At 41.2% G+C, this 25,591-nt stretch overlaps 1 protein-coding gene across 6 annotated transcripts in view; it reads right to left on the reverse strand.

The window, feature by feature from the left end:
- Nucleotides 1-25,591, reverse strand: part of ldb2a (LIM domain binding 2a) — a 99,840-nt gene that overhangs the window by 59,451 nt on the left and 14,798 nt on the right. For all 6 annotated transcript variants that reach the window (XM_054791077.1, XM_054791074.1, XM_054791072.1 and 3 more), the window contains exon 2: nt 9,955-10,057. In XM_054791077.1, coding sequence (XP_054647052.1) covers nt 9,955-10,057 — 103 coding nt within the window. The remainder of the gene's footprint in view (nt 1-9,954; nt 10,058-25,591) is intronic.

The raw sequence follows: 25,591 nt of genomic DNA on the forward strand, positions 1-25,591 counted from the left end.
CATTTAAAAACATAAAAATAATATAAAAATACATCAATATTTCATCATGTTGGTAAATTATGTTTCTGCTAAAAACAAAACATCATTGTCCATAATAATAAATGAATAATAATAATAATAATTCAAGTCCTTTTTTTGCATTGTTTCTATGACTTTGGGTTTTAAAACTTAGCATAAAACAGAAAGTTAATTTCCTTGCCTCCAAAATGCAAATTTACTTTAATGTTTTTTTTTAAAAGCTAATTACCTTGTGAAGTAGATGGAGAATGGAATAAAAATAAAAGCGACTATTTTATTTTCATAGTGAATATTATATTTTTAAATGTCTTGAACGGGAGTCTGTCGTCTCCAGTCCAACAAAACCTGCTGCTGGGCTCTCAGGCTAAAATAAATAGCGTGCTCGCGCCGGCGCAGTCACGCATGCCGCATTAAAAAATCATCAAACGGAATCACAAAGTCTACTGGCATCAATTTGAGCTTTTATTATTGATTGGCGCCGCTCCGAAAAGACTCTCCTCTCGCTCCTTCTACGTTCTTCCTCAACCTGGCAGGGTTAGGTGATCATGGTGGAGGAAAGGACCCTATTGATTTTCACCACGTTCCACACTCTATGACCTGGGTCGCTGAGGTGAAAGGTGAAACGTGTACCGCACATGATCCTTTCATCCATTTATTCTAGTTCATGTCATTCTAGCACACCTCATACGCACCTGGGGCGCCTGAGAATAAGAACATGTATCATGTAAGATGTAGAGATTGGTGTTGCCAACTTTACGGCAACATTGTTGCTATATTTAGCGAGTAATCAGACAGATCCCTCGAGATACTTAAAAAAAAAAAAAAGTGACTGGCGATAAATCTAGTGACGGGACTTTTTGGAGACGAAAAGTGAGAGTCTCTGGAAAGGAACCCGACAGTTTGACGTCTACTTTGTGGATTTATAATTGTGTGGCAGCGGAGAAAGTTATGAATGAGCATATGACCGTGGCGCATTCAAGGACCCCCGAACAAAGTGCCAAATCTGAAAGCTTGATGAAAGACATAATCAGTGAAACCAAGACAAACACGCTGAATTGTGGACTCTGACGTGAAAGCGCGTATCGCTCTTCTCAACGAGCAGCGGGTGCCGCTGTGAGCCACTCCCCCCATCTCAAAGCACTCACAAGCAGCACCGTCTTGTGTGTGACAAGAAAAAAAAACAAAAACAAAGAAAGTTTATTTGTAGTTCTTAACATACATCCTGTGCTTTTCATGATTTTTACTCACTGATTGTGTCCCACCATGTTATTCCTCTACAGCGTCCTTTACAATTAGTGTGCATGTAGCGCACAGAATTCCTTGTCGTGCACATTTGCAGACACAGTTGGCAGGTCTTGTGAGAGAAACAAGCCAAAAACAACAGGGATTGTGGGAATTTGCAAGTGACTTTACAAAAACCCCCAAAACAACAGGAAACTTGGGGAATTGCAAGCATCTTTACAAGAAAAAAAAAACAAGCTAAAAAGGCAGTTATAATCAGTAAATCTGGCAACGCTGGCCGATATTCTTTGTTTATATGTGACATAACAGGTCAACCGGAAGAGCCAAACCCACACTAAAAAAAGCATAAGCGCCATGTAGCATTTTGGGAGGCACAGAGCGCATGGCTAATAGTCACAGCGGGGATATTGCATATAAACGCACCGCAATCATTTACTTTTGGGTGTACTAAATTTTGTTTTATAAAATGTTTACATTGTAAAATCAGAATTCAGTGTTTACTAACTTTTGTTGTTGAACAATCTGTATTAATACGCAATTTAATCACATAAAATAAATAATTGTACAGTAAAGTGTAACAATGACTAGAATTCCACGAGTACCGTAAATTTTGGTGTATAAGATGCACCAATATATATAAGCCACACCCACTAAATTTAGAGAAAAAAAAACAGATTTGTACATATATAAGCTGCACCGGACTATAAACCGCACATGTCCACGTCATGACAAAGCAACTCTTTATTTGACAGGAGCCAAGCATGACTTCATGACGAGCTTGTCAACCATTGGAAATCACAGGAGGTTCTCAAGATAAACAGTCTGACTCACGGGGTCATTTTACAGACAACACTAAGCTCGTCACATAGCAACTTCACACTCAAAAGGTATACCTATGAAATATAAGAAACACATTACCGTAATTTCCGGTGTATAAGCCGCTACTTTTTTCTTAAAGATTGAACCCTGCCGCTTACAACCCAGTGCGGCTAATTTATGATTAAATTCTAACTTCATGACATCTCCTTTACTTCAGAACTACTACTAATCATTTAAATACTATGCCACTCAATATAACAGTCTGACTCACGGTGTCATCTCACAAAGAACACTATACTCATCACACGGCAACTTGACACTCAAAAGGTGTACATAAGTACCAATACGAATTTAAAATGAAAAACTATTTAAATGTATTCCCTTAATGCATTGCATCTGAGCAAAGCAATCATTGGTGCCTGCCGGGGCGCTGCAATGATGTCAGCCTCCCTCTTGCCTCTGGGCTCCTCTGGCTCCCTGTTGTGGACAGAGGCAGCACTGCAGTGCCATCCATCCATCCATCCATCCATCCATCCATCCATTTTCTATGCTGCTTGTCTTGCAATGAAATGCTTTGCTCAGGTGCAATGCATTATGGGAGAACTAACTTGTTTTTCATTTTAAACTTGTGTTGGTACTTACAGATGGTAAACATACTGTATGCTCTAACTATGGAACTATTCCATTTATAAAGAAGAAATCCTACTTCTGGAACCAACTAACCGAGATAAACGATGGCTTACTGTAATGCATAAATTATCATTAAACATCATAATTGCACAAGTACATATTTCACTTATAACTGTGTCATAAATATATACCAAGGAGGAAGATGACTCAATATTGCTCCATTTTATTTCAAAATACATCAGACATGGGTTGGATATTTCATATTTGAACATCATTTTTGACTAGCTGTCTGCGACGCACCCACAATGGATCTGCGACCCACCTTTGGGTCCCGACGCACCGGTTGAGAATGGCCAGTCTATACGGGGAACCAAAATCTGCCCCTTTTTGCTCAATTCTCGTGTAAACAGGCAAATAAATGCTGGATGCTGCTATCTTGCAGGGTTTCTGTGTGAAAGGGGATTTTGATACAGCTCTTTTATTGGATGTGATTAGCTTGAATGTTGTGGCCATATTACAATTTCTTTTTAACACCCTGAGGCTTTTTTGGAACATTTTTCCTATTGTGTGTGCTTTTTTTTTTTTTTTTTTTTTAGAATGTTAAAAATGCCACCAGCTGACAAAACGACGGCAGTGTTGTGAACGTCTCAGAACGGAACACACACAAGCAAATGTTGAAAGGTACATAAATGATATTTCTGTTAAAACACCCCCCCCAACCGCCATCCCCACCCTCCTCCACTTCCCCCGCTTAGGATATTCCCGTCCAATCCGGCGCTGTGGTTCCGAGGACGGGGCTCAGCTGTCAATCAGCGGCCGGGCTACATCTCGACTCTGCAGCTGAGCCGCCGCCGCATCATCCCACCTGTCAATCACAGCCCCGCACCTTCAATCCAGCAGCTCCATCCCGCTGTAGAGCACCTTCGCCTGCACCCCTCCTCCGCCACCACCACTCTCCTCCACCACCTCCTCTTTTCAAAACACCCCCCTCTTGTGCCCTCTTCCCCTGCCTTCACACACATACACACACGCACGCACGTGCACACAAAGCTCAGTCTACACTAGGCGATTCAATAAAAACAGCTTCAGTCCGACAGGCTCGCCGCTGTCAATCTTTTGATTCTGCAGAAAGGGAGTCAGATCGCGGGGCCGGCCTTCAACTCAGAAAGCCCCCCGCCGGCCCCACCTGGTTTCATGCACCTTTCATCTTTTTTCAATCTTGTGTGTGTGTGTGTGGCTGCTTCAGTGAAGTTAGTTTGCACAAACGTTTCGAATACTTTGGGGCAGCGCAGTCGGACACCGTCAACATTCAACACACGCCCCCCCAAAAGCTTGTACGATTTGGGACCAAAAAGCAGGCCTCAAAAGTCAAACAGAGGACAAAGCACCAACATGTGTGGCTGCTTTATATTTGACTTTGTTTCTCAACAAGCAGACACGCTGTGCAACACCTCATTCCTGCTGTACCTATAAAACACCACTAGGTGACAGTATCGCAAACACCTTACACATTTACTTTACTTCTATGACACACTTCTTTTTACACTTGTGCAACAGCTAAAAATGTTACTTAAAACATCGCCTGAACAGTTTTTAAACTGCCATGACTATAGTTACTTTTACACTCCCATTATTCTTTGTTTACACCACATTGCTCATGTGCAGGCTATAGGCTCACTGCATTAATCATAGCATGCTACCGTGCTAACTAGTTAGCCTCCAATTTATTTATTCTAAATTTAAGGAAGAGTTTCAAACATAGTGGGGAAGAAAAACAATGTAAGACGCCAAAAATGTAAGACTTCCACACGCAACGGTAGGAGAACTCACGCTATCATGTCGGACATGCCATGGCTGACTACATGCAGTGTTAAGGTAGCGTAATGTCTTTTCAATGTACGTTACTGATGCCTACTACATGTAACTTGTCTTTCAATCTTTACTTCAAATAATATACTGCTAAAAAAATTAGAGGAACACTTGGAAAACACATCAGATCTAAACTGGTAGGAAAATGATGTTGAATATGTTTCCTGATAATAAGTGGGTGATGTATTAGTAACAAAATGATGCCACATCATTTGATAGAAATGAAAATGATCACCCTATAGAGGGGGGAAATCAAAGACACCCCAAAAATAAAAGTGAAAAAATGATGCAGCACACTGGTCCATTTAGCTAAAATGTCATTGTAGCAACTCAAAATGATTCTCAGTAGTTTGTGTGGCCCCCACGTGCTTGTACGCATGCCTGACAACGTGGGGGCATGCTCCTAATGAGACTACGGATGGTGTCCTGGGGGATCTCCTCCCAGATCTGGACCAGGGCATCACTGAGCTCCTGGACAGTCTGAGGAGCAACCTGGCGGCGCTTGGTGACGCCTTCTGACGCTTCACGCTCTCATTGGCTGATTTTCGGGGCACCACCTCCGCTCTCATCTCATTGGCTGATTATCGGGGCACCGCCTACGCTCTCATCTCATTGGCTGAGTTATACAGCACGTACGTGAGTTTGTGTGAGAGACAGGCTTGTCCCTTCAACCTCCTTCCTCTTCGTAGTTGCCCTGAAACTAACTTAAACAATTAAGTTAAGTTACAAATTAAAATGTTGCACACAGCATTATCGTGTAGTGCGTGTGCGTTTGTCTGTGAGACCAGCTGACTCTTAGACTCTTTAAGGCTAGTCCTCCTCCTCCTTCCTGCCTCCACTTGCGCTCCTGATCAAGACATCTCGTGAACAGTAGGATTGTTTTTGTTTTTCAGTTTTATTCATTTACAGTAATCTTATTTATTACCTTATTTTATATTGGAATGTTACTCTACTATGTTTATGCTAATGTTTTCTTATATTTTCCCACCATATTTGGTGGACTTTGAATATTTTGAAGTGCAAAAGGGGTGAGTTTGGGAAGATCTTGGAATGGATTAGCATATTTACATGTATTTTACGCTTCGTATAACATAAAAACCCTACAACATAAAGGTTCTCGGAACGGATTATTTACGTTGTAGGGGCGTCTACTGTACTTACAAAACCAGAGGTTTTGACTGTATATGAACCCGATCACGCACACACACGACCCCTTTGTTGAAAAGATCCAGGCATGTTCACGCAATTGGCTTACATTGAACTTATTTCTCGATGCCTTCCACCCAGCTTTCTGTCGGGTGTTGCTGTGCATCGCCTGGTTTGTGGTTACACTCGCATTTGTTGACATCACATCCGCTGTGTTGGCGCGTTGGTGCTGTCGTCGGCATTCACACTTCTCTCACTCAGGACTGGAGCCTGCTGAGGCGGACTGAGACCCACCTGTCTCGGTCACCCGTTTGCTCCGAACGAACGGCGAACGAACCAAACTAGCAGAGCAAACGGACTAAAAATGACAAGCATCATGCTAATATGACTTAATAATGATAATAATACTAATAATCCAGTCCAGTGTGGTCATCTTCCTGCTGCAATGATTGCGTGAAGCACTTTCACACTTTTGCCCGCCAGAGAGGCAAAGTTTGGCGCCTCTCTTGTTTCAACTATTTGGGAAACGAGCCTTCTTGCTCTTTGATTGCATCACCGCTCGCCACTTTCATCAGATGCATGGCGGATTGCTACGCCACACCAGGCGGCGGCGGTGAACGTCAGGGCCGTGGATTTTAGGGGGGGCAGCGGGGGGGGGCTTGCTTGTGTAATTACGTGGGAGAGGGTGCTGAATATTTGGTGTGGGGAACAATAATTGGCTGATGGAGAGTTGTTTGGAGCGGCGCACGCTCACATAAACAACACACTCCTCCTCCCACCAGGCCATTTAGAGGATCTGGCACGCATTAAAAACATCAGCCGTAACAAAGCAATATACTGTCACGGCTGTAAAAGACTTTAGTGCGCGCTTACGACATGTTGGAGACTCTCTACTCCTCAAAACCAGACCGAGGAATCCTAAAATGCGTTCTCGTTATTACTGCCGACATGTGGCTTACAATTAGGAAGCGGCTTTATTTGCTTCACCGTTCTGCAAATCAGAATAATGCTTATCGTGAAAAATGGACATCAGAGTCCCAAACCCTTGTCATGAATTATTAAGATTAGCCATACTGGAATAAAAATGGAATATGGGTCAATATTGGTATCGTTATTTTAGGTGGCTATAGGGGTGTTATTTCATGTTTAGAAGTCTCTAATAATGTTTAAAAAATGTATTTAGAAGGTCGTAACTACGAAAATATTCAATTCTTAAAAGGGCAAATTACTTTTTTTTCCCATTTTTGCTGTTGTTTTTTCCCCCCAGATATTTAAACTTACTTCTTAAATAATCTTTGTAAATTTTCTCCACCAGAATTATTTGCATAATTTTTTGACTTTATTCTCATAATATTATTAATTTTCCCCCCAAAATTGAAACTCTCCGTTTTATGTTTCTCACAACATTACAACTTGAAAAAATGACATATTTTTCTTGAATATTTCCACTCTATACTACTACCATTTTTTCTCTTAATATTTTGACATTATTCTCGCAAAATTACAGCTGTTTTTTTTATTTTTTTTTATTTCAGTTATAGTAATATTCTAACTTCTTCCCAAACCCGATTTTCCAAAAAATGTACAACTTTATTTTGTTTTGTTTTTCATATTACAACTCAACAAAATAACGTCTTTTTTCTTTGATTTTTCACCTTTCTGCTACTAAAATGTGGTTATTTTTCCTCATAATACTATAACGTTATTCTCGCCAAATTACAACTTCTTCCCTTTCAGATTAAAACTTTTTTTCTCTGAAGATTTTCACTTTATTCTTGTAAAATTAATTAAATTTTTGCTGCTGTTGTTTTGTTTTGTTTTTTTACTGTTTTTATTAAATGATATTTTCAGAATGTGCTGTGGGCCCATAATAAAACAGCCGAGGGCCGCAAATGGTCGCCGGGCCACACTTTGGACAACCCTGCTCTAACATGAAAGCACGTATCGCTCTTCTCACGGGGGGCTCCGTCCTGCTTGTGACATTTCAAAAGAATGCAAGACGCAGCGACTGAAGAAAGTTTATTCGTATTTCTAAACACATTTGTTCTGCTTTTCATGCTTTTTGCTCACTTTGTGTCTCCCAGGCGTCCTGGCCAACTATGCCAATAATAAGATGGCGTCAGATAGCGTCGTGTAAAAGCTACCATCATCACGGGGGGATGTTGGGTTCTTCGAGGGTGTGTGTTTGAGTGTGTGTGTCATGGTAAGGCTGGCGACTGACAACGAGTCATCATCGCCACACGCGCGAGGCCTGGCGCTCCTCAGGGAACGAGGTTTCCGCCTCAGGATTTATTTTATTTTTTGGGGTATTTTTACATTTGCAGAGCAAAGCGCACACACGCAATAAACCACACACAAACACGCAGCACCTGCACGTGGGCTTCATTTCCACGGCGCCGCCGCGTCCTTATCGGCGTGATATTCAATATGCTCCCGTGCTATGCAGATGAGATGAAGGGGACGGTATCACAAAGCCAATAAGAGCGGCTCGGTGTCTCTGTTATTTGACGGAGACGTGCTACGCTAACACGTGTCCTCAACATTCCCTGACGGCGCCTTTTAATCAATGCGCTAACATATGCTCGTAAAACACGGGGGAGATGCTCGCTTGGTGTTCCACGAGTCCTTCTCACGTTTCCCAGCTAGCCTCGTTATATGTGAATAATTAAATACATAGCAGCTTTCGACATGCGAGCTAGCTATGCTAACATTGCAACTGCGAAGGGTTATTTGCCGTTAGAGTGACATTTTAATATAATACAAACACTTGGAATATGTTTTTGTATTGTACTAGGGCAAGTATGACAATATTATGATAAATAAATGAAAATCTTGGCTAAGGTGTAGCTAAGTAACAAGTATTGAGAAGGCTAGCGCTAACCAGTGTGCTTCATGCACGGCTGATCATTTATTGGATTATAAAAGGTAAATATGAGGTAAGGGTAGTCAATTAGTTCAAAAAATTCTCTTACTGTGTAGTACAGGCGGGTATGATAACATTATCTGGGGACATTTCTCAAAGATGCTTGTAAAACAAGCTAGCACGATGGAGCTGGGGAGCTTTTCCCGCAACTTAACCATCGATATCCTGTGACTTAAAGCAAATATATTCATAATTCTCACAGTGAAAAAATCAATTAATACAGGTCCAAAGTCTGATTTCATCATTCAAGGATAGTATGACCAAATTAACAATTTGCCTAGTTGGTTCTCTTATGGTGTAGTACAGCATGTACAGTAAGCACGTATGATAACGCTACCTGAGGACGTTTCTCCGAGGATGCTAGTAAAGCGAGCTAGCACGATGTACCTTGCTTTTCCCGCAATTTAACCAACAAAATTTGACTGATTATTTTGTGACTTAAAACAAATAAATTCCTAGTTCACGCAGTAAAAAAATGGACTAAAACAGGTCCAAGGCCTGATTTTACCATTCAAAGTTAGTATGACCAACTTAACAATTTGGCTAGTTAGGAATTCTCTTATTGTGTAGAACAGCATGTACAGTAAGCAGGTATGCTAGCGTTATGTCCGAGATGCTCGTAATGCGAGCTAGCATGATGTTGCCGGGGAACTTTTCCCGCAACGTAACCAACAAAATATGACTGCATTATTCCGTTTAACGTAATCCTGTGACTTAAAACAAATACTTTGCGAATGTACGCAGTAAAAGCCAAAAAAATGAAAATGTTATTTGATGACATTCCTCTGAGACGCCAGTAAAGCGAGCTAGCAAGATGGAGCTGGGGAGCTTTTCCGGCAACTTAACCAACAAAATATGACTGGATTATTTTGTTCAACTATACCCTGTGACTTCAAACAAATAAATTCCTAATTTACGCAGTAAAAAAATCGATTCAAATGTTATTTCAGAACATTCCTCTGAGATGCCAGTAAAGCGGGCTAGCAAGATGGCGCTGGGGAGATTTTCCTGCGACTTAACCAATAAAATTTAGCAGGATTTTTTTTTTTATTTGTTCTAAACCCTGTGATTTGAAACGAATAAATTCCAAATTTACATAGTAAAAAAATGTATTAAAACATATCCAAAGTCCAATTTTTGCTACACTAGCTAGTAGCTAGTCTGTCTTACAATTTGTTTTATTATTTTCAAACATTTCCAAATGATTAAAATCATCTGTTTTGATCAGAACAGAGCGCTGGCAAAAGTAAAATGAAGTTCCTGAGCGAGTATGCGGCTTAGACAGCAGTTCGTAGCATCGGTCTTACTGTATCTCTTTGGTCCGTCTTCTAGGCAGAAGGACAACGTTAGCGTGGCGTCCTCCTCGAAGAACTCCGTGGCGAAGGCGTCCCACCACAAACTGTCACTTTCCTGTCAAAACACAAAGAGCAACGCATGAATAAAAAAAGAAAAACATCTTAGACGGCAGGTGAATCGTCATCGTCGGACCAGGGCTGGACAACTAACTGACAAATAACCAAAACCGACGTTTAGAGCTTCCAATCGACGTCAAATTTGCTTCAGTAATTTCGCCACGTTCACAGTTCAGTAGCTGTGTGATGATGCAACCGATATTGTAACTTTTTTTGCTGCGCGGAAATTCTGTCGCTCCCCTTTTTCTTCCACAAAAGATTTTCATTCAAGTTGTGTTTTTTCGGTAGCAGTGTTCCACTAAGTAACCCTAAATTGTTCATCTGTGCATATTCGCCTCACTTGTTTCAAAATGATACAAATATTTACAGCATAAATAGTTGAGAGCGGGATAACACATTGACCGAAATCGAGGTGGGAGGTTCCATTAGTAGCGATTTGGATTTTCACCCAGCCTTACGTCAGACTAGCGTCAAAAACAGTTGCTCTACCTGGTGGCGATGTTGCTGAATTACGCTTCTAACCATCCTTTAACAAAAAATGTCGTAAGTTCATTCAAATTAAAGTCAAATACACCATTTTTGGCTGATGTTGACATCTCAAGTAGTGTTCCAAGCGCACAAAATGTCAACATGGTCCGAATAAAAATGTGCTACACTTGCACAACATAGGAATAAAGCGTATTCGTGGCGGGATTTGGCACTACGTGTTCGGCCTTGCTCATAAACACGCACCTGGTCTGCCAGAGAATAAGAAGACGCAGCAAGAGGGATCGGCGTTGCCAACTTAGCGACTTTATCGGTAGATTTAGCGAGTAAACGGCGCCCTCTAGTTACTCTTTCACAAAAAAGTGACGTGTGACAAGTCTATTGAACTGTCTTTTGGAGACTCTGAGATAAAAGCTCGTGTTGCTCCTCTCAACGAGCAGCGGGGTGCTGCTGCGGGCGCCTTCCCCACCTCACACGTGACATAAAAAAACACAACAAAAAGATTATATTTGTTTAGCTTTTCGTGTTTTTTTGTTTTACTCTCTTTTTGCAACTGTGCCTCGGCCAATTATGCAAATTTGATGACACCACCACAGCCAGAAATAAAAATAAAAAAACAATAAAAATGTAACCCTTTAAGATTATTGTTGAAGATTTATTTTAGTGCCTTTTTCCACACTAAAGTGTGTATCATTGTTTTTCCATGATATTAAATAGATTTTTGTCTAATAAAATAAATACAATAAAAAAATAAATAAATAAATAAATAAATAATTAATTTAAAAAAATAAATAAGAATTATTTAAAAATGAAATAAATTGTAGAACAAAATAAATGAGTAATAATTAATAAATACATAAATTAAATAGAACAAATATATAAAGAAATAAAAATATCTCCTTTATAAAAATAAATAATAACTATTTTAAAATGAAATAAATTGTAGAACAAAATAAATGAGTAATTAATAAATACATAAATTAAATAGAACAAATATATAAAGAAATAAAAATGATATCTCCTTTATAAAAATAAATAAATAATTATTTTAAAATGAAATAAATTGTAGAACAAAATAAATGAATAATATTTAATAAATACACAAATTAAATAGAATAAATATATAAAGAAATAAAAATGATATCCCCCCCCCTTACCATCATTCCTGTTCTATTAGTTGGTTAGGATCTAGAGCACATGGTTTGTGATTAAACACCAAATGCTGTTTCCTCGGCCTGTAAAAGTTGTATTACTTCCCAAAAAGCTGCCGTGTGCCGGTGTCGGCCTCCCGCAGGCCAACACTGTAAAGCCGGCGTGTGTTGCAGGCTTTTACTTCTCTTAAGCGTGGACTTCGGAGGAGCCTTGCCCGAGGCTCTTACATGTCTCCGGAGCAAAGTCACGTCCGACAGCTTTCAATTGTACAAACGCGCGCAGCAGGTCAGGATGCTCCGTGCTGCCTTTAAACACAACACACTCCTCCACTCGTTTCTCCGTGCTTGTCATGAACAACACGCCAAAGGCTTCAGTGATAATGGGATTATACCTGACAGTGGCAGCTATTCATGGGGCTTTTCCATTCATTTGCGGAAGTCCGCATGGGATTGAGCGACTCCCTCCCCCGTTGAAGCCCCACTGATGATGATGATGCGCTCTGACAAGTTTTGACATGTCTCCACCTTTTTCTTAAAGATGCCCAGCACTTGGCACATATTGGCAATTAGCCCTGCGTTAAGAAGACCAACAAGCTGCTCCCGATGCAAGCAGACGCCATGTTTCAAACACGCACAGAGAACCCGACATGTCCACAAACGGGACCGGCAGCTGCAATGCCGCTTGGAGTTGCTGGGAGGCAAAGTGTTGGTATCTTTTATTCACATGACAACAGGACCGATGTCATGTGACCGGCTTGGCGTTACAACTCGTTCCTCTGCATAGTCAGCTTGCTTACACCCTCGTCACGCCACAGCAGGGTCGCCCATCATGTCGATCGCGAGCTAGCGGTAGATGGCGAAGGTAGTTTGGGTCGACTGCGTAAACGTCACTTTGTAGATGTCATACGACATCAGTCAGCTGACATGATATCATGCCGCCAAGGAAAAAGGGAGTCAAGTTCACAAATTTCAAATCCTCTCTCGAATGTGGCGCAAATTTACAAACTTTTTTCATTCCGGCAGGTTCTGCTTGATCCGTGCTCCGTGTGATGGGGGCTTTAAGGATGGTGCTCTTCAATTTGCAAGCGATAGCCCACAACTAGCTTGACACCGCAGTCTTACTCACGCTACGAACCAAAAAATAAACACCACGTAACAGGGAGGTTAACACGCACAGCAACACAACAACAAACTACCATTTGATGTGGGTAACAACAACTAAGCACTAACAACAAACACACAACGTTAACGGTCATTTACAAAGTGCCCGCAAGGCATGCATGGTACACCAGCGGATATTAGATGTACAATTCCACTTTAAAAAACAAAATTCATGTTTTATTTGAATCACCTGTGTGCATGCGCGTCTACCGCTGCACAAGATGAACCCTAACACCCCCCAGTCAACACCTTCACGTTCTGTTGTTGAATAAGGTTTAAAAACAATCGCACATTTCTTATGAGACAAACCACAGAAGCTCAGTTTTACCCGTCCACACGCTAACACTGACTGTTGCATCACGGCCAGTTATGCAGACTACACAGTGATGTAATCTAGCAACCTGCCGCCACAAATACATTGCAGACCTTTGGCAAAGACTGATTATCATTACTAATTTTCACTGACTGAGCTGTGGCGGTATATATTTTTAACATCCTGTTCAATATGGTTTATCATCCTATCAAGACAATAGAATACATTTTTTAACTTTTTTTTTAATATATATATTTTAATTACTGATATTTTGATTTTTTTAAATATATAAACCAATTATTTCCAATTTTTATTTACATTTTAAAATTGTTATTGTTACACGGAACACATTTAAGTAGCCAATGAAGTTGTTCTTATCGGAAAAACAGACCTGACAAAAAGAACAAAAGATCGGTGACATACCTCCCCCAAAATGGCAATAAAGTAAGCCAAAATGTGGAAAAAAAAGAAAAAAAAAGGATGATGTGTGCCCAAACACCGTCAGAGTAAGGGATGATTGCGTTTGTCTGCGATGATGACTTGTTGCTTCAGAATTATGCAAAACTAGAAGCTTCCAGCGTCCACCTTGATGGAATCGTCCAAAGGCAGACTCCTTAATACGGTGCATTTTGTCTGGTGCTGACAACAAATCAATAATGTGGGGTTTATTATCTTATTAGGTGTGCTCAGGCCAGAAGGGTGGAACAGAGTGGATGTTGGGCTTGGGTCACTGGCATGAAAAAAAAAACAAAAAACAACTGACAGCCAGCCTGACAATGTGCCTCTTTTGCTAATCACGCACCCTAATAAAGCTACTTCAAACTTACGAGACTTTCATTTTGATTATTAATCCTCTAAACTGGAGCTTTAGAGCATCTTTTGAGAGGGGCAGCAGCATCTCGCCAGCTTGCGGAGCGGCCATGTTTGGCTGGGATCTACAAGCTGGACTCGAGCCAGATGGCCTGAGCCTGCCTGGAGAAGGTGGACCACAGCCATGTGGATCCTGCAGGCTTCCATTTTCACGTCCATTCCCAGTCCTCCCAGCTGCAGACTATGCACGTCGTACGATTGTGATGTATTTAGTGTGACAGTCGAGCATTCCGAGCTCCCTGCAGCAGCCTTCATGGGTTACGACGCGACGTCCTCTCTCCCTGCAGCGTGCTGACAGACGACATCCTCCCGTCATTCACGCCTTCAGCCTCCCTGACGAACCACGTGGCGTGACCGTGTTTGTTGTCATACGCTACAAATCAGGCCCGCTGCCGCCGACACGAGGTGAACCCGAGCGGTCGCAGCCGTGCGACGCCCGCGGGCCGCCGAGACGCCAGCGATGCTGAAAAGGATCGCAAACCCAGACGAGGCGGATTTACCGCAGTGGCTCACTGGATGACCACAAACCGTTCATGAGCACTGGTTGGACCCTTGGGGGGGCGAAGGGAAATGGAGAGGATCAGGATTGGTAATCGGTAAACAACAAAATGACGTATAAGTCCTATCACTGTCCAGTATTTCCCACACATTCATTTATTCGTGGCGCCCTCTCTCATAAACACGTTACAACGAGACTGTCGGTGAATGTCGCTTGTCGTTACAACCCCGTACAGTAGGTGGCGGCATACATCGTAACTCCGCTTCTTCTCGCAATAAAAACACATTGCAGGGTGGAGCAACTCGGACCCCTCTAGATTCTTTTTCAAAATACCGACATATCTAGTGAATCTCAACGAGCAGCGGGTGTTGCGGTGGGGCCCCTCCCGTGGAAAAAAACAACAGAAAGAAAGGAGATATTTGTTTTGCTTTGCATGTTTTTTTTTACTCACTTTTTGCAAATGTGTTCTGACCAAATACGGAAATTCAACGGTTACGCCATCACGTCATATTTAGGGTTGTGAGCAATAAACCGATGCAACCGGATATCCGGTTTGACAAGCAAGAGATGCCGCTGCGTCGATAGCAGCCTCCTGGATCGATAAGAATCATCCATAAATCCTTAAATTAATGGATTGTAGAAACATGCACCGGGTATCGCAGGACTAGCAACCGGATGACCGTGCGTCTCTTAAGCAACGCGAGAGCCTGGGCTTCCAGCGAAACAACTGCAGCACATGTTCCACAGCTTACTAAGGCTGAAGACGAGAACGGATGTATATGTAGCATTAGCAGCACGCTAGCTAGTCACTGGGAAAGACTTTCAACACATCAGCAAAACATACGTTCATTATAGCGATGTAAAGTATCTTATTTATTACGGATTGTGTAAAACTAGGACAGGAACCACGTCAAATTAAAAGCACCAAATGAATACAGACCCACCATCCACCAGTACAAGACGGGAGTCTGTTTGTGTGGCGTGCGAGAACGGGAGAAGCTGCCATCTAGGACCGTCAAACAAAGTGGGACAAATCGCCGCTCGCATTAAACATTGAAAAACTGAGGGATTTCAAACTGTATATTATTTTTGAATGAAATAATGCCCATATTTCCAAAGCTGATATCCCCTTACTAGGGATGTCCGATATTGGCTTTTTTGCCGATAACCGATCTGCCGATATTGTCCAACTCCGATTGTCCTATTCTGATATAAACCGATACCAATGTGTGTAATATCACATATCTCCTGTCATGGAAGGACTTGACTGGATAGGACTGGACTTATTACCTTATTATTATTATTATTATTATTATTAGGTATTACTATTCTTTGTTATGTATTATTACACTACAAATTTGACGTGAACTATTCCATATTTATTTATTCTTATTTTAGTTTCTTATTTTTCTTCTCTCTCAAGTCCTGCCTTGATTGTTTTATTTTGTGATTAAGTGATTAAGTTCACTATGACATTTTTGCAGAGCTGCTGGAAATGTGCATTTTTCTTGGAGATTATCCCATCTATCTATCTATCTATCTATCTATAGTATCTATCTATCTATCTATCTATCTATCTATCTATCTACAGTATCTATCTATCCATCCATCCATCCATCCATCCATCCATCCACATATCTGTTGTGAAGCTAATGGATACAGCATCAGCAATTAGCTTCTCAACGTGGTTGTAAACAACACTGTACAACTCGCGCCCCGTCTGCCTGCTGCAATTTCCGTGTTTTTATACATTCCCGTCACCCACCTCACCATTAGCGGTGTTTTGACAACCCATCACATCCTGCCACCCCGAACACGGTTCAGCAAAGCATCGGCTGAAGTGTATATGCTGCGCGTGGACCGTTATGTCGAGCGGGCTCGCTGCTGCAGCGGCTGCACGCAGGGGGGGCTTCAAGGTCTATGAGCTCTTAAACTTTGCATAGAAACACGGCCACAAATGTTGCTCAGATGGAAGTTACAGAGATGTCCGCCATCGCCTGGTGTAAAGTATTAACTACAATGCAATGTTGCAACTTTGGTGCTAAAAGGGCTGTATCAGCTTTCATTATAGGGAAAAAAAGGATAACGATATTGACCGATATTACATTTTTATGCCAATATCGATGGGTCGAAATCATCGGACAAACCGACCACTTACTTGCGTAGCGAATCGTTTACCACCACCAAGATATTTACATCCCTACTTATTACAGATAAAAACTATTATCATCAGCGATTAAAGATAGAGTAGCCAATTAACCTAACGTGCATGTTTTTGGAATGTGGGAGGAAACCGGAGTTCCCCACGCATGCACGGAGAAAACATGCTAACTCCACACAGAGAGGTCCTCCCGATCCCTGACTGTGTGGCCAACATGCTAACCACTCGGCCACCGTGCGGCCCATATAATAATATTTTAATGTTTTTTTTTTAAATGCAACCATTATGACTTTCACATTATTGATCGTCATTAAAGTCAGAACTGTTTTGTTGTTTTTACATCTTGACACGGACTTTGCTTAGCTTCTTTTTACACTTGAATGACAGTTAAGAATGTTCGACACTGAAATTGATCATCTCCATTTCCATTGCTTTCTGTTTCAAAATGGGAACACATCACAGGTCACAGGTGTGTCGGTATGGATCGTGTGTTTTGAGGAAGACCAAACACGCCACTCGTGTGCACAATTACAGCTAGCCATCATGACTGCTTATGTTTAAAAAGTAACGTGTTGCTCCATTAATATTGCCACATTTGACACAAGACGTTTTTGCTGGTCTGCATGAATAGATATCCATTAAAATAGTTTTTCTTTTTTTGCTTTTGCTTCCAGCCTCTTCCAAGAGTGTAGCGTGGGCGTGTTGAGGGGGCACGATCTTGGAGACATCGCATTTTCTGAAAGCCTGTTGAGCTCCTGAAGAGCAGGCGGCCAAAGGAAGTTTGACTAACACTGAAAGCGCCTCAGGTTACGTGGGAGCTCAGCAACAGGCTGCGCGCATGCCGACATGCGGCGACAAGGCTTTATTTCATTGTCTGCAGGCCAGACTTACGCAGCCAACGGCTACTGCGGATTCTTTCACCTGTTCCAGGGTAAAAAAAAAAAAAAAAAAAAGCTCCAATCGTGGAGCTTTTTCTGAAACGGTAAAGTAGAGCCGCTGCAGCCAATCAACAGTCACGGCTACTGCGGATTCTTTCACCTGTTCCAGGGTAAAAAAAAAAAAAAAAAAAAAGCTCCAATCGTGGAGCTTTTTCTGAAACGGTAAAGTAGAGCCGCTGCAGCCAATCAACAGCTATGAAGAAAGTCGTTCCTGGGAAAGGCACAAAAGCAGCAATGGCAGATTGAGAAGAAGCACACGATTGCGAAGTGAATGTAGACCGAAACCACAGTTTGCACGCATATAAAAAGCCACAAAACCCATAGGATATGTACTTGTGTGTCGTCCCTCGCCACGTTGCGCTTCAAATTTCACGGTTTCACTATTAATGAATACATCATCGCTGTTTCGTGGTTAACCGCAGCCTTTTATTAGTCAAAAATGTAAGCAAATTGTACATATTTTTGGCAAAAATGAAGCATTTTCAAGCATAAAAGTGGCTAAATGAAGTAAAATACAAATTTCAGGCATTCAAATGACGCATTCAAAAGCCATGTTGTTATGATATGTAGTATTGTACACTGGCCACTAGGTGTCCATAATGTTACATTGATGACACAATAGCCACGACAGGAAGTACTCTACTGAACAAGACGTAAAAAGAGACAACAATGCTAACATATGTGAGTATTCATATTGGGAGTTTATTCTCGTAAAATTACAGTTTTTTTTTCAATTTCTGCTGTATTTCAGCTTCCTTCTTGTAAATCTTCTGCTTGTAATGTTATGACTCACATATTACTCACATAATATTTTGAATTCATTTTTGGAATATTACGTTTTAGCCAACCTAATTTTCCAAAATTTACAACTTGATTTTGTTTTGTTTCTTGCACTATGACGTTATATATTTTATACCGTATATGTATTTTTTCTTTAATACTGTATTTCAACTCTATGTAACTAAAATTAAGTTATTTTTCCTCACACTATTACACATTTGTTGTCATTACCATTCCTGTTAGATTACAACTTTTTACTCTTAATATTTTGACTTTATTCTTGTAAAACGACTGCTGATTTTTCCATTTTTGCTGTTGTTTTATTTAGTTTTCTTGTTAAATTATACCTTGAAAATGTGCTGCGGGCAAATAGAAAAAAACAGCCGCGGGCCGTGCAAAATGGCCCCCGTGCCGCACTTTGGACACCCCTGGTATAACGTGAGCTGTGAAGAAACAAATCTAGTGACAAGACTTTTAGCGACTCTGGCATGAAAGCACGTATCGCTCTTCTCAACGAGCAGCGGGTGCTGCTGTGGGCCCGTCCCGCTTCTAAAAGGAGGTCTTGAGGATTTGGAGTTCTACAAATATTTGTTTTGCAAATGTGACATTGTCCACATTGCCCACCGCCGTCACAAATAGATTGTAGTCCTGTGAGAAACACTGCTGTCTGTCCTACAAGTACCATTTGCTTAAAACAGCGTTTGGGTGACTCCAGGCCACCAGGGGCCAATGTTGCAGTTTGAAAAATGTTTTTCTTTTGCTGCAAAACTAGAAAAGAAAGCCCATCCATCCTTCCATCCATTTTCTTCCGCTTATCCGGGTCCAGTTCGAAAGGGGGCCGCAGTCTCAGTAGGGAAGCCCAGACTTCCCGGTCCCCGGCCACCTCTTCCAGTTCCACTGGGAGGACACCACGGCGTTCCCAGGACACCTGTGAGACATAATCCCTCCAACACGTCCTAGGTCTGCCCTGGAGCCTTCTCCAGGCTGGGCATGCCCGGAACACCTCACCAGGGAGGTGTCCAAGAGTTATCCGGACCAGATGCCCGAGCCACCTCAATTGGCTCCTCTCGATGGGAAGAGCAGTGGCGCTACTCTGACCCCTCCCCGATGACCAAGCTCCTCACCCTCACCCCCCACAGAACAACGTGAGGGACATGGTCAGATACCTTTTCCAAGACCACAAAGCACATGTAGACCGGTTGGGCAAACACCCATGTAGCCTCCAGTATCAGTAGAGCTGGTCCAGTGTTCCGCAACCAGGACGAAAACCACATTGCACCTCCTGTAGCCGAGGTTCAACTAACGGTGGTACTCTTCTCTCCAGCACCCTGGAATAGACTTTGTCAGGGAGGCTGAGAGGTGTCATCCCCCTACAGTTGGAACACACCCTGCGGTCACCCTCCTTGAAAAGGGGGACCACCACCCCGACTTCCACGCAATGTTGAAGAGAGTTGAAAAGAAACGTGACTTTTACAGTCGCCACTAAATTGTTCAGCAAAAGTGATCATATGATGAGTTATTAAAGGACTAAAAAAGTAGCGTCCTACCCAGTCCAAGGAGCACTGTGGACGTGTTTCACTTGCTTTGTTTGAATTCTTTCTAAATGAAAAAAGGACCCAAACATCTCCTTTGAGTCCGCGTGGAGCACTGCGCTTTCATCAGGTCCGACGCTAACGCGCGTTTACCCTCTTGGCTCTCAAGTGTTTGCTGCACTTGGCCGGCGTACAGCCACCAGCCAAGCATTATGCAAATCAATCTAAATGAATGCAGACAGAGAGCCGGGTGGGTGGGGGGAATAACGCCATTGCCCTTGAACAAGTGCACTTTCACCAGGAAACTAACTTCATCCCTGGAAATGAAGTCGGGGAGGAAGTTCCCCCGTTTAATTGCGTGCCTCTGCAATTTCATTCGGGCGTCTCTGCCGTTGACACAACAACAGTCGTGGAAGATTTAGGCTCAGGAGATCGTTCCACAGATTATCTTGGAGCCAAATTTGTAGTTAGCAAGTCCTTTTTCATTTACTACTGTATTTGTGTAACATTACATCTCATTTTATAGCTAATACAGAGGAGTGATGGAGTTCTTACATTCATTTGTAAACATGCATGTGCAATATTAGTTCATATATAGTTTTTAAAGTCATTACCTTTGATCCTGCCGACTTTCCCTGTCCTTTCTCTGCTGTCTGCGGCAGCCCAGTTCTAACTAAGCCCAACATATTACTTGTTCTGCCTAGCAACGAGTGGTTGCACAAATGTTGCACCGCAAAAAAGAGAGCCAGCAATTCTTCTACTCTTGCTAGCTCGCTAAAAATGTACTTCAGCTGGGGGATGTTCACAATACTTGATGAAAGAAAAAAAAAAGGATATTGATTGGGGATGTCTGATAATATCGGCCAACCGATATACAGTGGCACTTCAAATTTCACAGCTTCTTTCCATCACGGTTTTCCCAAAATATATTTGTTAATTAATTAGCGCTGTGTTATGGTTGAACATGGCCTATTATTTGTCAAAAAATTAAACAAATTTTATGTATTTTTTTGCCTGAATTAAGCATTTTCAAGCATATAAATGGCTAAATGAAGTAAAATACAAATAAGTCATTCAGAAGATGCATTCTACACTGGTCGTGAGGCGTCAATAATGTTACATTGATGACACAATAGCCACTGCAGATAGTACTGTACAGAACAGGATGTAAAAAAAGAACAACAAGGAACTTTCCCAATGCTAAGTCTGTATTACATCTTATTATGTCTTATTTTCTGTTATTATGTCTACTATATTGGGTAATACAAATGTAAAGGTGAATATAGGGGTGTTATTTCATGGCTAGAGGGCTCTAATAATGTTAAAAAGCGTTTTTAGAAGGTTGTAAACAGGTTTTCTCTGCTCTAACTACCAAAATATTGAATTTATAAATAAGGAATCCTACTTCCCGAAAATTCACTAAACCAATTAACCGCGATAACCGAGGGATTACTTTATCGGCTACCGTTAAGGAAGCCAGTATCGAGCATCTCTAATATTGGTGAGTTTTTTGCAATATAAAAAGTGAGGGAGAGCAGGGAGGATGATTAAGCCCATTAACTGTGAGCACAAAAACAAACAGACACGCGAGAAAGCAAACATTCCTGACCAATGATCTTCTCCGCTCCGTGTTTAAGTAGACGAGCTCAGCTGACTTCTCTCCAGGGAGAAACATCAGCACAATGATGAAACACGCTGAAAGCGCACGCCGCCTCCTAACAAACCTGCAGCGTCTCTCCTGATGAAATATCACCAGGTGGAATATTTTACATTTCAACACACAAGCTGCTGCGGCGACAAAAAAAGAAGAAGAAGAAGAATAAAAAGATTTCAAGTAAATCTCCAGCAGCCAGCCTTTTCTGTGTGGGCAGGAGGACTGCCAGAAAAAGATAAAGAAGATCCACTTTTGTCAGGGTTTTTTTCCCGCTAATCAGCTTAGACTAACTTAGTTCTGGCTAGCATGCCGCTAACAAGCCAACGCATCCCACCGCACTGCGTGTTTACCGCTTTTTTAACATGGCAGATTGCAAGTGCAGACCTGTCAGCGCCACCCTCTGATGGCAGCTGTGCATGACCTCCTTAAGGCTCGCTCCTCGCCGTCCAAGCACCTCCAAAACGGCTGTGATCAGTCCATTCATATTCATCATTCAGAGGGCATCCAGCCCAGCTCGCTCCACCTCTCCTCCAACTTCAGATCAACCTTTGCTCTCCACATTGTTTGAAGGGAGCTAACAAGCTATATCAGGGGTGCCCATTATGTCGATCGCGAGCCACCGGTAGATCGCCAAGGTGGTTTGGGTAGTTTCGATCGCGTAAACGTCACTTTGTAGCTGTCATATGACATCAGTCAGCTGACATTAAGCTCCACTGCTGATTCGCTCTTGCTCCCCCCTGGCGTTTTATGCTACATACGGCGATGCAACTTTCATCTTTATTATTCTGATTACAGATAAAGTACCTCAGTGGTAAGATAATTATATCGCTAACAAAAGTTGTAACGGCAAGTTATGTAGGGGAAAAAAGTGTTGTTTAATGGCTTTACTTGGTGTCATGGCGTCTTCTACACGCCCGTTTAAAATGTCTCACGATGAAATGGAAAACGTGCCCGTTGCTGAAACCCTTTTAATATGTTACCTTGACTCCGGCTGCATTGTCTTTTGCGTAATCATTTCCAATTCTTGTATATGGCTAATGTCAAACATTACCCATATACAAGAACTGGACATTAGCAAATGCTAACTGTGTGTCCTAATGAACGTCACGTCGCTATTTTGACATATTACCGGTATGTACACAACTATTGATATGATATCAAGTACTTTGATTACCTGTAAACTTTGAAAATGTGAATGTGAAATACTAATCATTAATATTTACAACAGTATTTCAAAGTTTACAGTTTAGATTCTACATAGGTTATGTTGTATAGAAAGGGGTCGATCATTTTGATTTGTAACTTGCATGCTAAAGTGCGTTCACCCCTGACATACATGTATATAAATACATACTCATGTTTTTTTAATAAATATAGTAAATATATGTATTTTCTATATTTATAGTAGGAGGTAGATCATTGGTCACTTTAACAGTACCTCACAGACTGAAAAAGTGTGGGCGCCCCTAAGCTAAATGGTCGACAAGGGTTGTGCTTGCTCACTGCGTTGGCTACGTGGAAAACACTGCCCCTAGGGATTTGGCAGAGAATTGCACATCACGTGCTAAACCCCGACAAAGACCTATAAAAGGATCAAGATCGCGTCAGAGGGGGCAAAAAATAAAAGTGGGTGTTGCTCCGGAACCCTTCCATTCTCTCTTTAATTGCCATTGTTCACTAGCGGCGGGAGCCCTAAATACACGTCACACACTCATTAAACACATTTAATGTATAAAATGTAAAAGTACTCATCATTTATGAATGATTATGTGAGACGATTACAGCAGACAACTATGGTGTGTTCAGGAACCACTCAAAAAAAACCGTAAAATCTCAAAACCTGATGAAAAAACTTCAAACATTGTGTTTTTTTAAACATTGGTACATGTATGCTGTGCATTTTACCTGTATTATCATGTTTTATATATCATGTTATATGTACATTACAATATACGTATATATATTATAAATCATAATGGTGAATGAGATCATTTCTGTGGAAAAACTGGCTATTTTTGGACAACAAAATTGATTTTATTTTTTATTTGTGGGACCTCGAATGCAAAATCATGGATTTGCGCGGCTCCACTGTATTGGAACCGTCACAATTCTCTCAACGTGAGGTCAGAGCAATTCATCAATCAAACAGAATCGCTTTAAAACGTCCAAAGACCATCTTCCTCAGCAGAAACCTATTGACTTTTAAAACATACGTCCAACGCTGCGTGGTCAATCGAGCTGAGGTGGAAGGTCAAATGGTGTTATATGCTCTTCTGAAATGTTTTAAAATGATCTTTAAGCTGACTGGGAGGATTATTCCAAGTCCATGCAAGAACACCATTGGTTTTACGCCAACATTTCTTAGCTGGAGCGAGGTCAAGGGACGGTACATAATTTCTTGCCTTGTCGGCCTGCATCGGGAGGACACAAGCAGCATCCTGTGTCTGTCATATGACCTGCCGGGTGAGCGTAAGAGAGGAGCGCTACGTTATCAGAGCACCAGCAGAGCCTGGAAGGAACACGGTACCGGGGCCAGGAAAAAGGTGCATCTATTGTGCGAGCATCCTGCTGCTTTTGCCCGCGTCTTTCTCTGGGAACATTCCCTCACCGCCACTGACACTGCCACACAAACCTATTTATTACTACTGCATCATACAGTAGAAATACAGTACTACATGCCTTAGTAGTACTTTATAGATTGGGGAACCATATTTGGTAACATAAACAAGTGCACAGTGTAACATAAACATATAAGGCATGAAATGAAGCATGTCATCTCTTCCAGCCAATCAGTGAGGAAAGGTCGTGATACTATTGGAAAAACAACATGAAATATTAACAAAATGATCAAATCATGACTACATTAAGTTATTATGCATATAGAAGTCATTATGTACTGTATGTATATGAAGTAATTATTATGTCCTTTCATCACCAGCAAAAAGGACATAAACCGAATGGACAAACTGATCGGGAAAGCCGAACAAGTTATCGGCACGCAGTTGGAGGCGTTTGTAACAGTGAGAGACAGGAGGAGACTGGACAAACTGCTGTCCATCATGGACAACCCCACCCACCCGATCCGTCGGACAATAGAGGGGCAGCGGAGCTCATTCTCCAACAGACTCCTCCAGTTCCGCTCCCACAGTAAACGCTACAGGACTTCATTTATTCCACACGCCATTCAGCTCTACAATACCTCACCTGCCTGTAAAAGATAATTCACAACAGCAGCTACTGTCTGCCCTCCCTTGTATAAAGTCTAAATTTACTTGGTCTTACCATCTTTCTACTATATTTCTACTACTATTTGCAAATCTCGTTTATCTTATATTATTTTTATTTATCTTGTATTCTTTTTATTTTTATTATATTTCATTCATTTTGCATTGCATTTTATTTAAGAGTGTTTGTCTTTTTCTCCTGCAACTGAGCTACTGTAACCAAGCAATTTCCCTTGTGGATCAATAAAGTCCATCGAAGTGTAAGTCTAATTATATGTTCTTATTACTATTTTATTATTATTACTATTTATTATTTTATTTGTTATTAATATTAAAGGCTTATACCTTGTAAAAGCTTATCATTTATTATCATTAGAACATATTTATCTTTGTAAGGGCAGAAATTGTTTCAGGTTTCCCAACAAGTGTCCTACAAAATGTATTCAATAATAATACAATTATAAAATGATGACTACATTAAATAATTCCATGTTATTATTATTACTATTTTGATTATGCTGTTTTTATTATTATTACTATTAAAGTATCCTTATTATAAAAGGTTACACCTGATAGAACAAAAACATGGATTGGTAAATATGGTGAAATTTTCGAGGAAACAAATTTAGACAATCAAAATAAAATTACTTTAAAAATGATTAATTATTTTCTTCTTATTAGAGCATGCTTATGTTTGTAAAGGCAGACAGTGTTTCGAATATTGTCCTACCAAATGTATATTAAATAGTAATAAAATTACAAA

Source organism: Dunckerocampus dactyliophorus, chromosome 11, assembly GCF_027744805.1.
Source record: "Dunckerocampus dactyliophorus isolate RoL2022-P2 chromosome 11, RoL_Ddac_1.1, whole genome shotgun sequence".
Taxonomy (NCBI): domain Eukaryota; kingdom Metazoa; phylum Chordata; class Actinopteri; order Syngnathiformes; family Syngnathidae; genus Dunckerocampus; species Dunckerocampus dactyliophorus.